The sequence below is a fragment of the Schistocerca americana genome, chromosome 2 (genome assembly GCF_021461395.2).
Source record: "Schistocerca americana isolate TAMUIC-IGC-003095 chromosome 2, iqSchAmer2.1, whole genome shotgun sequence".
Taxonomy (NCBI): Eukaryota; Metazoa; Arthropoda; class Insecta; order Orthoptera; family Acrididae; genus Schistocerca; species Schistocerca americana.
This window is the reverse complement of record NC_060120.1, coordinates 642,167,496-642,185,244: the sequence shown is the minus strand read 5'-3', so window position 1 is coordinate 642,185,244 and position 17,749 is coordinate 642,167,496. Positions and strand designations below refer to the sequence as shown.

At 40.3% G+C, this 17,749-nt stretch overlaps 1 protein-coding gene across 1 annotated transcript in view; it reads left to right on the top strand.

The window, feature by feature from the left end:
- Positions 1-17,749, top strand: part of LOC124594049 — a 151,165-nt gene that overhangs the window by 26,704 nt on the left and 106,712 nt on the right. The window contains exon 3 of the mRNA XM_047132399.1: positions 12,015-12,173. Coding sequence (XP_046988355.1) covers positions 12,015-12,173 — 159 coding nt within the window. The remainder of the gene's footprint in view (positions 1-12,014; positions 12,174-17,749) is intronic.

Genomic DNA, 17,749 nt, shown 5'->3' with positions numbered 1-17,749 from the left:
CATTGACACCTATTTCACGTAATAATACGCAAAAAGGACGCTGCTTGTTTATCATGACTTTAAGAAGTAATAATGATACTTGAATGGAATTATAATTTTTTTAAAAAAAATTGCGTTCATTCTCTACCAACGACTGGTTGGCAGCCGGTGATTTACTTTTATGAAGAGAATAGTTTAAGAATAGAAGACCATAATTTTGCGCTGGACTTAGGATGGATTTCAGACTTGGATTTAATCTTTTTCACCCACTGTTCAGGTTTTACATCGAAAAGACAGTGACAAAAGTAAAAGCCAATGTTCAGAAGATGGATTAAAACTCAGGGTGAAAGGATGCCATGGACAAGATTCGCTGATGACACCGGTATCCTCTGTTGAACAGAGAAGCAATTGCAGGACCTTCTGAATGGAATGAAAAGGGTACAACCACAAACTGTGCACTGAGAGTAAACCAAAGAAAGACGACAGTAATGAGGAGTAGCAGAAATGACTAATATTATAGATAGATTTAAAATAAAAATTTTGGACCATGAGCAGAGGGAATTCTGTCATGTGGGAAGCAAAATAACAAGCGACGTGAAACACATGGATAAAGTAAAAAGCCAACTTGCACAGGCAGAGAGACCATTCCTGACTGAAAGAAGTAATTTGGAGAATAAATTTCTGAGAATGTGCGTTTGGTGTACAGCATTACATAAAAGGGTATCACCAGAAACCAGAAAACGAAGGAACTGCTATGCTAGGATGTTGAAAGATGGACTGATAAGAAACGATGAGATTCTCTGCGAAACTGGCGGGGAGAGGATTAGTGGAAAACAACTACAGGAAGGAGCTCTAGGTGGTAGAAACTGCAGAGGAAGATGGAGACTGCAACGTAACCAACAAATAATTAGGACTTTGGGTAGAAGATGTACTTTGAATCAAATCAGTTATCAGAGGAGTGGAAATTGTGGCGGGCAGCGCCAAAACGTTCAGAAAACATATGACTCCAAGAAATAATATTTTAATGCTTTCCAGTCAGCGGGTAGTTTAAGTCCAAAATGATATACCCAAGTTCATTCGTAATGAGAAATTTTGTGAACTCTGAATAGGTGTTAGTAATAAACTTCAAAGGAAGTAAAACTACTGTTATCCTGTTGTTTGCGTGCCCAGTTTAAGCAGTCGTCTGCATGGGGCTTGAGCATTTTGTGCTCCATGCAATCCTCAGTTCAAGTTTTCTGCGTTAAATAAATTGTTCAAGGGTAAAAACAGCGTGATAACTTTTCCTTTTCTACATGCATCGTTAAAAATTTGCAGCAATACGTCCTGGTTGCTACTGTTTGTAGCCTCCCTTGTAGAGAATTATGTGCAATGTGCTATGAGGAAACTAGGAAATCAATTAATTGCTCAGTCGCCATTCATCGATATAAACTAGACTGTGCTCACGTCTCACGAAGTCTGCACCGTCTTCAATTTCTATCCATTTTAATCAGATATTTTCGTCGTTACTGCAAAATCCTATAGATGTTTAAAATAAAGTTTTTCCTCAAAAATAATTTCAAAGTAAAAGGGAAAACATGGTTCATACCCATTTTTCGAAATCTCATTAAAATTTTCTGCTGTATAAACACACCGCTGACCTCCAGTACTGAAACATCACGAAGGTGACAAGCACCTAACATCAAATTGGCTTAAATATAGTGCGTATTTGATACGCAAAAGATCACTATTTCCGCTCAACCCTAGGTACGAGCTAACTCTGTCTATATTCTGTATATGACGAAACATTGCGCAACGAGTTTCCCATTCATAAGAACTCGCGTTTGAATTTTGACTGATTGTGAGAATATATTGCTATCTCCTGTTAGAAGGAGAAACATCTACGAACGAGTGTCGAATTTTGACAGTGGCAGAATCGTGTCCTAGAAAGGCTATAGTCTAACATTGCACAGTTTTGCCGCACATGATGGCTGATATCCCGTGACTGTAAAGTGAGTATTGAAGCAATGGATTCAGGAGAGCTACATCCAACGCCATGCCTTATTTAAACGACGCCACGCGTCTAGCGTCCTAGAGGACACCTTTTGTCTGCTGAGCTGTGCAGCCTTATCGCGCACCTTGAGCGAAGTTATGGCGCTGTGTAACGCAACGAAAACAAAGACGTCTAGTCCTGTATTTTCAGGACCTGCCTTTCGTCCCAGTATTTATATTTTATTTTGATTGTTGCTCAACTCGATCTCTTGTATTAGTAGTTTTAAATGCACCACAATCTGATATACGCATTGGATTTGGGACAATTCCAGGCTCTGTTTGGTTAGTTTTGCAAGAGTATTGATATATGTATATTAACTGTATCGTGAGATAAGATACTGAGAATAGGTTTGTTGCCACGTGAAATGGTCGTGAATGTATTTAATCACACAATGCCTTATGAACCACAATACAATCCAGGAATTTTCTACTCAACCGTTAGCCTATTTGGGGCTAGGATAACGTAGTATAATGTTGTACATATGTTTGCTGTTAGTTGTAGTTAGAGCTGTATGACACATAAATAGCTCTCTACTACTGCCTGTTTTGGTAAGCTCAGCACTAGATATGGCAACTCTACCGCTAACCTGTAGGCGATCAACTTTCAAAAGTGATCATCATGCATTATTAATATTAATAGTATAAATGTTAATTTCAGTTCCGATTTTATGCAAATTGCCTATGAATACATCGTGCCACAAAGATTGTAGCTGCCGTGAATATTAAGTAACAACCTCATCACTGACTCACAATGCAATTAAAAAAGAAGTCACATGTACCTTGCAAGCTATCATTACCATATATTACTACCGATGTTCAGAAAAGAAATTTTTTGTACTTTCAACTTTGCAGTTATCGTTCAGTGGGTTTTATACTGTTTATATTAAGCTAGCCTCACTACCTTCTGTTTTAAGTTTACTACTACACCAGACAAAGACGTGTCTATAACAGCGTCAGAGATAGAATCCAGGCTATCGTCTTTTGCTTAGACTGTTACACGAGAACTATTCTTTTGGTTTGCCTGTATTGTTGACTACTTTTTACCTTCCAACACAGTAATTAAGCTTAATGTTTTTTATATTTTATAGAGCAAACTGATTACTTTCTTGCTTTATGATATCTTCCCCAGATGAATGTCGTAACACCAACTGACTAATCTTTCTAGTCAATCTCACATCTTTTATCTCCTAACACTTTGGGCGGAACTTTACTTACTAATTTTCTCTTTATTTCCTTTGATATTTTCAAAGCAACTGGACATGAGATAAGTGAAAAGGCTACAGTCTGAAAAAATACGCCGGCCGGAGTGGCCGAGCGGTTCTAGGCGCTACAGTCTGAAACCGCGCTACCGCTACGGTCGCAGGTTCGAATCCTGCCTCGTGCATGGATGTGTGTGATGTCCCTAGGTTAGTTAGGTTTAAGTAGTTCTAAGTTCTATGGGACTGATGACCAAAGAAGTTAAGTCCCATAGTGCTCAGAGTCATTTTTTTGAAAAAAATACTTACTTTTTCTTTTCTTTATAACACACCAAGCTCTCTTAATAAGAACTTGTCAAGACGATATGTTCGATGACCAAAGGTACCCAACGCTCTATTACTAATCTAGCATTTTAAAAACTAAACCGCTAGTGCCACTGCTACTTTTTACCAGTATTTTAACACTTATAAACAGAGCTCTGCCTCTTCAGGCACTGGCGTCTATATACACAAAATACCACTAATGTTACCGTAGACTGTGCTACCTCACCTATACCGACAACCACAATTTTGGTATCCCAGGCGTCGTCAATGGAAAGTTGGCGAGATGAATATTGATATTCCATCGGGAACTCATGCCATTGTTCTGCCCAGTGTCACACCGTTGAAAGACATGGACTACGACCCTACCTGCAGAGAGCCTCTGACTTGAATGGATACTGCTGGAAGGGTGTTAGAAATCACCACACAAATAAAATATTTAGAAACGACCACAAAGAGATATATTCTGAAATTAGCACAGAACACGTAGTCTTAGCCGAAGGTGGCCACCACTGACGTAGACATATTCACAGAACAACATACAGAAATAGCACTCACCTACAACTGCACAACTTCAAATGAGAACACTTCAGAGAGAGGATACTCAACTATGAGAACTACGTTTCGGCAACAGAAAGGGTGTGGTAGACATCGGTAGATCTTACCATATGAGGCCGGCGCTGCTATTCTTCCGTAGTACTGCGAAATATTCGCGATCGCCAAATGATCGAAACTGAGATCGAAACTCTAGGGTGGCTTCGACTGAAAAAAGGTAGGTAAAGCGGCTACCTGTAGCCTGGTGGGCCATATAACTCGACGCTTCCTTTTTGCACCAGAGTTATCCTAGCCTGGATCAGGTGGGACGGCTGGCTTTTCTGTGTTCTTGCACGTCTCTAGACCAAAATACGCTCCCTTTTAACCTGTATCTTTTAATTTATTAATTCCTCTGAAAGTGATTGCACCTGAATTCTGTGTACAGGTTTTAGTTCCTTTGTATGTAACAAGTTATTATTAGGAAGTTTCTGTAGTTTATGTATTTATTTAGATGTTTAATTCGCGGTTGAATCTTTAGTTACTTAGAAATAAAACTGACAGGCAAATTATGGGTAGAGCAGCTGCTTGTTATTCATTAAAAGGTCCCGAATCTGACGCCTGATTTCATATTTATTAATTACTTATCGAGTTATCATTTGTTTCTGGCCTTGTGCAGCCGCCCACATGCTCGTCACCGAATGTGACATTCTTTGGAGGGTTCGTAACACGAAGTGTTATGACTTGCCTCCCTCAAGAGCTCTGAGTCTGAGACAGGTCAATTAACTACAACTGAGTCATCTCTTCCGTATCCTAAACTGCTTTATCCGTCGTAAAAGTATCTAACCGAAGACAGGAATGAGTCAGTAGAAGAAATGGACGCTATTATTATAAAATAAGAACGAGATATATGAGGCATGCATATAGAACAAGAATTCAGACACAAAATAAGTGCACTCTTGTAACTTTAATTTTGTTCCTTTTCCTTTGGACTTGTTGGAAAAAGCAATGGAAAACCAAATCGTAAATATGTCTCAAGGCTGTCTCAGTGTTATGACAATAAACATTTTCGTCTACAACATAACATATCTACAACATGAATTAATACAAAGCATGGTTAACAAAAGTTCTCACCTGGCATTTAAAATTTACAGGTGTGGATAATGAGACAAAAAAAATCTTAAAAAGAAGAAGGAAAACGTTGTTAACTCGTGAAGAAAAAATGGCACTTTGCCATACATCACTTGTGATGTAGCACATGTGAGAAAGGGTGGGGTGGAAACTCTTTTCTTACTCACTTACACACCACACTGTGTCCTACAGATGCATTTGACATAGCACTAATTAGACGGCCAAGAGCGGCTGTGGCGGGCAAGTGTTGTGACAGCCAACAGCTGGGGTGGTACACGTCACACGTCTCCGGCTCCCTGCTGTGTCCTGGGGGCTCGGTCAGTGACGTCGGAGAGTGGCGAAAGGGACAAGTAGTCCCCCTGTGCTGAGACTCAGATGGGTATGCTGTATGCCTACTGGAACCAGTCCTCCATTCGACAGACATGTGAAGCCGCTCAGTCTCACGAATGTGAATAATAGACACCAGACAAGAAACGTTCTCTCCTAGCACACTGCCTTCGAGTTAGGTGCGCTTGACAGTCAGCTACCGTTATTAGTTATAAGTATGTTAATGACGGTAGCAGTCAATCCTCAAATCGGGAATGACTATTGTCTTTACTTAAACTCTCACTTGAAGCTAAGATGGGGCCACTCGACACCTGATTCTCTTAAGAGAGTAGTGACTCTGCTCATGCTTCAGTTAATGATTCTTCTTGTAAACAGGTTTTACTATTCATTCGGTGATTGATCTTGTTCACTAGTGGAGAAAACCAGAACTATCTCACCACTACTGCTTTCCATAATGACGACAGAACGAATACTGCTAAACAATAAGCTTGGCTTCTAACAGACTTAATGCACTCTACGCTCTTTTTAACATCCAATATGCAACATCAAAAACCAGTCAACATCCAATAAGCAACATCAAAAACCAGTCAACAGTAATGAGTAGCGTTGTTATCCAACAAAACACCAGAAAACACTCAAAAATGTTAGAATGTTCTGAGTGCAATTACTATCCAACAAAGCCCCAGAAATCTTTCAACTACACTAGAGTGTTCTGAGCAATAATACTATCACCTACTACGAAACAAATTATAGTCAAACCGATTCCGAAAACAGTCTTCAATACCAGTCTGTGATGCTCCCAAACACGTCTTATCAAACCAACAATCCGTGGCTAAATTTCACCACACCACAAAGACTTCTTCACGCTCCAGTGTTTAATATTTCAGGAAGAGGTCACAGTATTTTCCTCGATACGTCATCCGCCATGGAACGCAGATTTAGTCAAATTCTTGGTTGCAACCTTGAAAAACTTTAACCAAAAAATCTTGCCCTGACTGAAACTTCGACATGAAACTAGAGCAAAGTCAAACCGGGCAATTGATTTACCACCTCGTAATGTGATACCCAAGTATCCATGGAGCAAACAGCCCCATCGGCCAGTTATCCAAAATGAAACCACATAACCCCCTTCTCAGAAATCTGGTGCTGTCCGTTAAGACCTTGAAAGAACCATGCCGAACCGTTAAAAGGAACGATTGAAAGGTCTTTTTACTTCTTTTAATGAACAATACTTTGCTTAGCCAGGGTGGGCTGATGTAGCAGCCAAGACCACGGCTTCTCATAATGTGAGGATCTGACATGTGAGGTAGCGACTTTCGTCATATTTTGCACGGACGTTCCACACTCGACATAAAGAGGCACGTTTTTGGGCTTTTTGCTTGATACTCCTAGGATTTTGAACAAATCGAGGCCTGATTTGATGATGGAAAATTGTATTATCAATGCTATACATCGAAACATCCTTTAAAACCAGTTTTATACTAATTTAATACGGGGTCCAAAGTTAATAATATTTGAGTTATTGACGTTTCCGTGCCTTCACGCTGTAGCTTGCGTAATCGTCACTTGATGTGTGTAATAAAGTGAGATCGGCGGTAGAACGGCCAAGGGATTAAGGTACCAAACCGATGTCCCGAGTACGATTCATGGTCGTGGCATTTTTTCGATACTTTTCTCGGTGTATCGGGTAATATTGTGAGGACCGTAATATTTTTCTTTGCCTTTTTTAAAAATAAAACATCGTTAGGTCTCATTGATAAGTACATAAGTATATATTATAATGTATTGACAGCTATTTTCGTTGTGATACGTAGTACAAAAATACACCTAAGTATATTATTGTGTGATCCTATCTGATCGTCTATTCCTGAGCCATAGAAATAGGCAAAACACAAAAGTTCCTCGCACCATGCGCAACACGCGAATGAAATCCCGCCGCATTGACGTGTTTTCCGATATAGTGTTTGTCGAAAACATATTTGATTCACGTTGCTAAATACAAATTGATTAGATATCAATTTGGATTTGTAACAAGCATATAAAAGCATATCTTAGAAGACAAGCTGGTTATGGACCAGGACTGAGTTTTGGTAGCATCCGCCCTATCTTGTAATATTCGGCTCTGCTGTTATTTCGCATCATTTCGAAGTCATGCGATGAAATTATTTACCTGTTGGAAAAAATAAGCGTCACACGGTTGAGAAAGGAAGGCCCTCTTTGGTGGTGTCACCTTTATGGTGCAGGTCGGTTGAGCATCATGATCTTACAAAAGTCCTATCTAGCGCATCGTGTATCACGATGAAAATAATTGTCTATACATTATACAGACTTTTTTGTTATAAATCACACCTCCCGATGTTTTACTTTAAAAAAAGGAAAGAAAGGTGTTCCCAATATCAGAAACACCGAAAAAAATATCAAATAAAGAACAAAAGATGCATCAACAGGGAACGAACAGGAACTAGCAATTTGGTAGTTTAATGCTTTCAACCCTTTTTTAAACACTGTTTATAATAGTAAGTAAAGCATGCCAATTGTTCGCGATCCAAGAAAACAAAATTGTAAAATAAAAAGAACCGTGATGTTACAGTGATCGCTGATGATGCCCGCCATTCGAGAGTGGAGTGGTAGAGAAGTAGTATGAAAATGGTTCGATGAACCCTCTGCCAGGCAGTTAAGTGTGAATTGCAGAGTAATCATGTAGATGAACGGCAGACTATTCAGGCATCCAGACCGTTTCCCCTGATACTACTGCAGAGTTTGTTGCCCTCTTACAGGAACCACAGATTAATCTGGCATCTCCACAGATACCGTTGCAGTTATACCACCGGTGCTGCTATCAGTACTGTTGACACACGCAACCTTTCCGTATCGCAGGGTTCACGGTCAAGGTGGGAGAATATCATTAGAAGGAGGTACTTCGGAAAATATGGACAAGACAGAGGACAGCCAAAACTCACCACACGATTTAGAATGGTTAAATTCAGACAATACTCTGTCTTAATGCTCGTGTAGAGCACAGAAGTTAAGAAAAAACTCAACTACAAAACCATTGGCCATATAAGTATCGTTTGAACATGTGATATTAGAAACATTGTAACGGGAAATGTTGCAAAAAATGAAATGAAAATGAAACTTTGTCTATTGATCATACGGTTTTCAACTCTCTGGTAATTTTAAATAATCCATAATGCTTTTTAGGCGATGGTTGCGTCGGAATGTAGTAGGAGTGAGCGTCTCCCAAACACTTCTAGAGTCGAATCCACTATACCGCATAAACAAAATTTATGTGACCATAGACGGTTAACCAGATTTAGTGCACTGCGGTCTGGAATCTCACTGACTGGAGTACAGTTGTTTTCAGTGATAAATCCCTCCTCCAAATGAGCCCACATCATGAGTGAAGACTTGGTTGCAGGTGCCACTTACAGCAGTGGGATACTAACCTTAACGTCACCCGCTATACGGCCCGGCAACCAGGAACAGTGTTGCGGGATGCCATTTCATTTCTTAGCAGGACCCCTTTGACTGTCATCTGAGGCACCCTTCCAGCATAGCGTTCGTCGACGATATTTACGCCCCGTTTTGTTGCCCTTCATGGCAGGCCGTCCTGATCTTACGTTGCAGGAAGATAATCCCATCCAAACACGGCGGGAGTTTCTACTGGTCGTCTTTGTGCCTATCAAACCCTAGCTTAACCAACAATGTAATCGGATCTACAGTGTGTAGCAGTCGATACAACAGTCTATTGCTTGAGGAAGTGTTTCCACTTGTTTAAAGTTATTATATTAGGCTTACAATTTGATCTTTTATCTGCATCCTTGTTAGCCAAAAGCACAGTTTCACAGTCATAGCTGTGAGACCGTTTGGAGTATTATGGTTGGTAGCCTCCAACCAGCTCTGCATTTTGATGATATGAACAATATTTGGCACGACATCCCTCAGCAGTACGTCCAAAAACTCCATCAATCAATGCAAATCTGGATAACTGCTTGCTTAAGGACTGGAAGTGGACTGACACGTTATTGACTAGTACAATTTGTTAAGGTCTTTCTCTTTAATAAATCATCCAAATTTTCTGAAACGGTAATCGATTGTTTCTATGTACATGTACATCACATCTACCGAAGTCCGTCCCACTGGGATAATTCCTTCGTAGTAAGTGTTTTTTTTTTCTTTTTTGTCTTAGTTTGTGTTAGGGTGTATGCGAATTTACACTACTGGCCATTAAAATTACTGCACCACGAAGATGACGTGCTACATACGCGAAATTTAACCGACAGGAAGAAGATGCTATGATATGCAAATGATTAGCTTTTCACAGCATTCACACAAGGTTGGCGCCGGTGGTGACACCTACAACGTGCTGACATGAGGAAAGTTTCCAACCGATTTCTCATACACAAAAAGCAGTTGCCCGGCGTTGCCTGGTGAAACGTTGTTGTGATGCCTCGTGTAAGGAGGAGAAATGCGTACCATCACGTTTCCGACTTTGATAAAGGTCGGATTGTAGCCTATCGCGATTGCGGTTTATCGTATCGCGACATTGCTGCTCGCGTTGGTCGAGATCCAATGACTGTTAGCAGAATATAGAATCGGTGGGTTCAGGAGGGTAATACGGAACGCCGTGCTGTATCCCAACGGCCTCGTATCACTAGCAGTCGAGATGACAGGCATCTTATCCGCATGTCTGTAACGGATCGTGCAGCCACGTCTCGATACCTGAGTCAACAGATGGGTACGTTTGCAAGACAACAACCATCTGCACGAACAGTTCGACGACGTCTGCAGTAGCATGGACTGTCAGCTCGGAGACCATGACTGCGGTTACCATTGACGCGGCATCACAGACAGGGGCGCCTGCGATGGTGTATTCGACGACGAACCTGGGTACACGAATGGCAAAACGTCATTTTTTCGGATGAATCCAGGTTCTGTTTACAGCATCATGATGGTCGCATCCGTGTTTGGCGACATCGCAGTGAACGCACATTGTAAGCGTGTATTTGTCATCGCCAATTGAAAACGTCTGGTCAATGGTGGCCGAGCAAGTGGCTCGTCACAATACGCCAGTCACTACTCTTGATGAACTGTGGTATCGCGTTGAAGCTGCATGGGTAGCTGTACCTGTACACGCCATCCAAGCTCTGTCTGACTCAATGCCCAGGCGTATCAAGGCCGTTATTACGGCCAGAGGTGGTTGTTCTGCGTACTGATTTCTCAGGATCTATGCACCCAAATTGCGTGAAAATGTAATCACATGTCAGTTCTAGTATAATATATTTGTCCAATGAATACCCGTTTATCATCTGCATTTCTGCCTGGTGTAGCAATTTTAATGGCCAGTAGTGTATTTACCTTTGTTCCATCTGATAATTCAACGTAAATAGCTATACATTTCACATGTACTACACAGGAGCTCAGGGTACATACACATACAAGTCATTTCTGTCAATATGATTGGAATGACTCCAGACAGAAGCCACTAAAGAAAGGCAACTGATGATGTTCCGATTAAGTTTCTGTGATGTCCTTGAGTTACGTTAATTTATACCCTGAATTGTTTAATGTCCCTGGATGTTGTCCTTCTTGATGGTATAAATGGAACATCATGAATGAATGAATCCGCTCATCTAACTCCATATTGCTTGCAAGATAGAGAGAAACAACGGAGCATGTCGATTGCCAAGGACTTACGTGCATAATAGAGAACGTAATTTTCTTCCCAGCCCATAAATTCATTAAACCATCACCGAGTGGGCTACTGCGTTGACAACTCATGAAAATTGCTTCGGTCACGTGCTGCTCAGTTCTTCACTACAGTGTGGAGAAGTCTATACTTCAGTCTATTACTTCAGGAAGTGTTTCCCGTTGATTTATGTTATATATTAGCCTTACAATTTGATAATTTATTTGCATCATAGTTAGCCACAAGAACATTTTCACAGTCATAGCTGTTCCACTTCAGTTTCACCTCTCTTCGTCTGGTTATCCAGGGACCCCTGCAGCTGCACTTCCTCATTGTTCTTGATGCTTGACAATATAAATTATTGGTTCCAAAGAACGAAAACGTAGCACGAAAAATTTTGTTGATTACTAGCTATGGAAACAAAGGCAGAGATAAGATGTCAGTAGACATGAAGATGTGTTAACAACAGAGAAACACTGTTAGATTAGAGAAGACAATGAAGTTTAAGATTCCTTAGTCACACTGTTTGCTTCTATATCTAGATCAAGCTCAACTGAGATGTACATTTAATATATACATAGTTAATACTCGTAATCTGAGTGATTTAAAAAATATTAAATAGTGATCATATATATGCTGAAAATATATGTTGACCGAACCTAATCATGATTCGTTGTAATTTATGGTCTTTTGAAACAATTATTTTGTTGAATTGAGTTTGGTATGTAGAAAAAATTTTGGATACATTTGCTTAATCTGATAACCAGTATATTAACATATTTCAAAGTTGTAATATATTTTTATTTTCTCAGACTTCAATTAGATTTGACAAATGGGGCAGTACTGGTGGCTGGAAATATGAAGGTACTTTCGAGAGGTACGACATGATGACATTCATGCTTACCTACTTTCCAAATGCCTTCAAAAGTTTCTATGGCAGCATGGGCATTACAGGAAAACCAATGCCAGCCGTAAGTACTAAAAACACAGTGATTTTATTTAAACATATACACACCTCAAAGGATTGTAGGCAGTGTCTCGAGGAGCAAACTGAGGACAGTAGCCCGTGCCCAGAAACATCATCGAGTGACGCCATAGAGCATAGACTTTATAAGCACATGTGCCTGCCACTACGCAACTCCTTTGTAGAGATCTGCAGAACTGTTCTTTTCAAAGATCGGATCAGTATTGGTTAGCTCTTTTTCATGACTCAGTACTCACCATTCACTCATAAAAATAAGTAAAAGAAAGGCACATTGCCTTTCTAATTCTGGTCGCTAACCCTGTATTTTATCTGATATGGTCCTATTTTGAAATAACTTATAAAGAAGAGTAATAATTTTGTGTTACGTCTCTTGTAATTTTCAGATACGAAAGCTTTAAAACTCGTCTTCTCTAAAAATTATAAATATTACAACAAAATCCTAAATATATTTATCAAGTAAAAAGAATTTTAGAATGCAGACGGATTCTTGTTATATTTTGATGCTTTTATAGGAGAAAAAATATATACAAATAATAACAAGTGTAACTGAAGTGTATTTGCAGTCATCACTTATAGTCGGTATTATCATATACATTTCCATAAAGGAAAAACTAATATTTTCATATATAAGTAAAATTTGACCAATTTTAGTCGATGCGAGTCTCTTTCTCTTCATAGTGCACCTTTGTGCAACTTTTGAATACATTCGTTCTTAGGCTACTGATGTTGCTGTGATATATAACACTTTTAGAAGCAATTGATACCGCCAGCCACAGATATTTTCTTGTTTCCTACTAGTGTAAGGGATTGCCGTTTCTAAACAAATTTCCCTCCACTTAATTTTTGCCCTGCTCTACAACTGCCACACTTTCTGGTCGTGACTTCTTTGAAGCCGACTAATAGGTTCGTTGAACTCCCTCCAGATTGAGCAAGTCTCATGTGGCACAGTGGTAACTGGTTGAGAAATTAGCTCTGTTTTTTTCTTGTTTAACAACCAACGCTTTCATTTCTGCAATATCCTTCATGTAGAAGTTCTGAAATGATTTGTTGTCTGCAAATCCTTGCCTTCGAACCAGGAGGTCCAGTAACGTTGCCTGTCTAATCAGTTCATTGCTGGAGATAACGCCAAACCACCCTGACAACCCTTTAAGGAAATTATCAACCAATGATTCTGGTTCTTGAGGATATTCTTTATATTTATCTTTAAAAGATTTTACTCGCTGTTCCACTAATCTTGACAAGATTTTCATTTTTAAAACTGAGACTGTTATCTCCAAGGACACTTATTTGGTAGTTTCATATAAAGCTTTCAAATTCTTAAAGCTTCTTGCATTATCTGCCAGTTTGTACCTTTTAAGTTTAAGGCGATCGATTTTCGTCATAAAATAGCGAGGCAAGATACAATGGGCTCTATATTTAAAGCAAATACATGCAGAGAATATTAAAAATATTATAATTCTTTTAAGTAACTGTGATTTTAATAAGTTTTGTAACTACATATAACACTCTGGTATGATGTAAGAGGACTCCTAAGGCCATTAATCTGTTTGGGTTAAATGAATAAATAACAAATTAAACATAACATACAGGTTGTCGCAGGACGAATGGTCAATATTCAGGGTATGACAGGAAAGATCAAAAATGGTTCAAATGGCTCTGAGCACTATGGGACTCAACTGCGGAGGTCATTAGTCCCCTAGAACTTAGAACTAGTTAAACCTAACTAACCTAAGGACATCACACACATCCATGCCCGAGGCAGGATTCGAACCTGCGACCGTAGTGGTCTCGCGGTTCCAGACTGCAGCGCCAGAACCGCGCGGCCACTTCGGCCGGCAGGAAAGATCACTTGAAGCAAAATACATGTGGACACAGGCACTAATCTGAATGGTTTCCGAGACAGAACTTATTTAATGGACATTGTTACTTATTTTCTTTATTGTTCAGCTCATTGTCATTGTTTACAATGTAACATAGTAGTTTCGCCGAAGTCGAGGTGAATAATTTGATGCAGGACACATGGCCTGTGGTCTATGAAGTCGGGAAACTACTGCAAACTGGCTTACCTACACCTGGAAGCATGCAAATTTGGTAAGGTATTCCATATTCTCTCGTTCTCTTCAAGCTACCTGTAAGTCCTTGAGAAAAAATAAATGGGACCATTTTAAAGGAAATTTAATGTAGTTTAATTTTATTCTGCAACAAGGTTTCGCAAGAAGCCCGGATTTCGTGTTGTTCAAAAGTAGGAATTAAACTCCATGGTGAAGAAATAAAAACTTTGCGATTTGCCTATGACACTGTAATTCTGTCAGAGATAGCAAAGGACCTGGAAGAGCAGCTGAATGGAACGGACAGTGTCTTGAAAGGAAGATATAAGATGAACATCAACAAAAGTAAAACGAGAATAATGGAATGTAGTCGAATTAAATCGGGTGATGCTGAGGGAATTATATCAGGAAATGAGACGCTTATAGTAGTAAATGAGTTCTGCTATTTGGGGAGCAAAATAACTGGTGATGGTCTCAGTGAAGAGGATATAAAATGTAGACTGGCAATGGCAAGGAAAGCATTTCTGAAGAAGAGGAATTTGTTAACATCGAGTATAGATTTAAGTGTCAGGAAGTCGTTTCTGAAAGTATTTGTATGAAGTGTAGCCATGTATGGAAGTGAAAGTGGACAATAAATAGTTTAGACAAGAAGAGAATAGAAGCTTTCGAAATGTAGTGCTACAGAAGAATGCTGAAGATCAGATGGGTAGATCACATAACTCATGAGAAGGTATTGAATAGAATTGGGGAGAAGAGAAATTTGTGGTACAACTTGACTAGAAGAAGGGATCGGTTGAGGACATATTCTGAGGCATCAGGGGATCACTAATTTAGTATTGGAGGGCAGCGTGGAGGGTAAAAATCGAAGAGAGAGACCAAGAGATGAATACACTGAACAGATTCAGAAGGGTGTAGGTTGCAGTAGGTACTGGGAGATGAAGAAGCTTGTACAGGATAGAGTAGCATAGAGAGCTGCATCAAACCAGTCCCTGGACTCAAGACCACAACAACAACAACAACAAGAAAAACGCACTAAAGTAACTTTAAATATGTTCCATCTTAGAAAACATTTGGAATAGGGCATACATCCACATTTAGTTTTTGCTGCAAATAATAGTTCCTCTCTCATTTCTGAATATTGACCATTTCTCCTGAGACAACCTTCATAATGGACTATCATGTATGTTAAAATAATTGTCTGCTATACATACTATTATATTATTTGTATCATATCCACCCAAGGTAATTAAAACCTTCATAAAGGCTACTAACACACTAACAACAGTGACTACAAATGCAACAGACATAGAAGAAGACATAACAGTGCACCTAACAAGAGCACTCACACACCAAGGAAACAGAAGAGCAACAGCACAAGAAGATTACAATTAAAACAAATCAAATAAGGATACAAAGAATAAAGAGCTGAACTCGGATGGAGAGGTGCTCAGTCAAGAAAGCGGGTTGCAAGCTGTATCGCTGTGCCAAGAGCGCAGCAAACAGAGTGACTCCTCAAGTCCCCGTGTGGTCTGCCCCATGTGATGTCCTTGACAAGAGCTAGTACCTTGGTGGGGAGCAGTGAGGCAGTTTGCAATCTGATCCCTAAGAGTGGTGGGGAGTAGTGAGCTAGAGAACTATCCTGCAGTCTTATTCCTGAGAGTGGTGGGGAGCAGTGAGCTAGGGAGACGGCCTAGGGTCCGTTCAGTGAAAGTGGTGGGGAGCCTGATCTGTTGGGAGTGGAGTGTGCCTGGATCGCTTTGCAATACGCTCCTACCACATGGTGGCTGAAGACTGCAGCTTTTATGATCGCTGACAACATATTCTGAGTATGGTGCTAAGTCAAAGGATAAGAACTAACAACTCAGTCAAAAATATATAAAAGTTTATTGAACTTTTGATGTCTGAGATATTCTTTTGAACACAAGAGCGGAAATATAATGCTGGTAGTGTCTCCGTTTTTAGCGTTTGATGTATTGCACTGAAACACTTACTGTTTCGTTTGTCCCGGTAGCTGCGTGGGCAAAACGGCTGATTCTGAAGCAATTGCGGCCCAGGTTCTGTTACAAGTGTGGTCAGTGTTTTTTTTTTCACTTAGAGACTGGGTAAAGTGTGGTGTTTACTTTTATATCGTCAGTATTACTACTGAGATGGCTGAGTGAGTACTACCCACCAGCTAATAAGGTGAAAAAAAATGAAGCTTCCTTTATGTTCTGCTTTCGTGGAAGCGAAAACCTTTGTGCGCTAGTGAGGTATGCAAATCAAAATGTGCACTTGGTGTACAAAGTTTTCGTAGCCTGGGAAAATTTTTTTTATGGATGCGAGGTGAGGCGCCATTGCAGCAGCCTAGAGTAGTATTTTCATCTTGCTCATTACAGCCACCAGATACTTTTTGAAATCAGACGAGCTACCATTTATTTTGTTCGAATCATCCATCATCAACTATCTAGAAAGATCTGGTTCTTTGAATTAGTTGAGGAATTGACGGCCCTTCTCTCCTCCTTGGGCAGCAAACGTTACTTTGTACTCTGACAGAACAAAGTGTTGTTTGTTAAATGGAGACAGTAACTGATTGGCACGATCACCAGTGGAGGAAGTGGAGCTAGCTGCTGATTAGAAGGGCCTTGTTTCCTTTGAGTGCGATGCTCTGCTCCCTGTGTGGATGACGGTTTCAGACACGAGTTTCTATCTACAGTTTATGTTTATTTTGGAATCTTCTAAACTCTGCAATGAGTTTAGGTACAATGCAGCAGAGTAAACTATAGACAGAAACCTGTGTCCAAAACCGTCGTCAACCAAGGCAACAGAGCATCACATTCATAGGAAAGAAAGGCTTATTACGCAGTAGTACACACCTCCACTGGCGATCGTGGCTATCAGTTGCCTTGCGCCTACGGTCCATCAGTGTACAAACTCACGTTTGTTATCGAAGAGGGGAGGGGGAGGGGGCGGCATAGTGGCAGACGCCGGTGGCTGTAACTTCGCCTCTATGTAGTGTAATTGGGTGACGTTTTTGGACACGGATTCGTGTCCTCAATTTGTTCCTCTACAGACCCTCCAACCGTGACGCAACATTCCTGTGACACCCACCCTTTGTATATAAGCTCATCGGACAAAAAGTTAGTCAGCCCAGTGCTCATGCACAGATAAATCACTAAGCCTTTACAAATGGCCCACGTGCTCAACTGCTCGTGCACTGCCTCCACGTGAGCGTGAGGCAGCAGCGATGAGTGAGACATTTACGTTTAAAACGGACATAGGCATGGGTAAATGTAACGTCGTGGCAGATTGGCAAAGAGGAGTAATCGTGTTTGAATTTGCTTGTGGCCATACAGTCTGTGAAGTTGCTAGATTTGCTGCTGTTTCGCATCGGACTGTTCAACTTGTCTACAAGGAATGGTATGTAACATACGTTCCACGAGACGCGTTGGAAAAAGACCTTCACTGAGAGGGAGCGGGGACGCGTTTCAAGGCTTGTGATTCACAATCGCTTCCAAATGCGACAGGAATTGCTGCA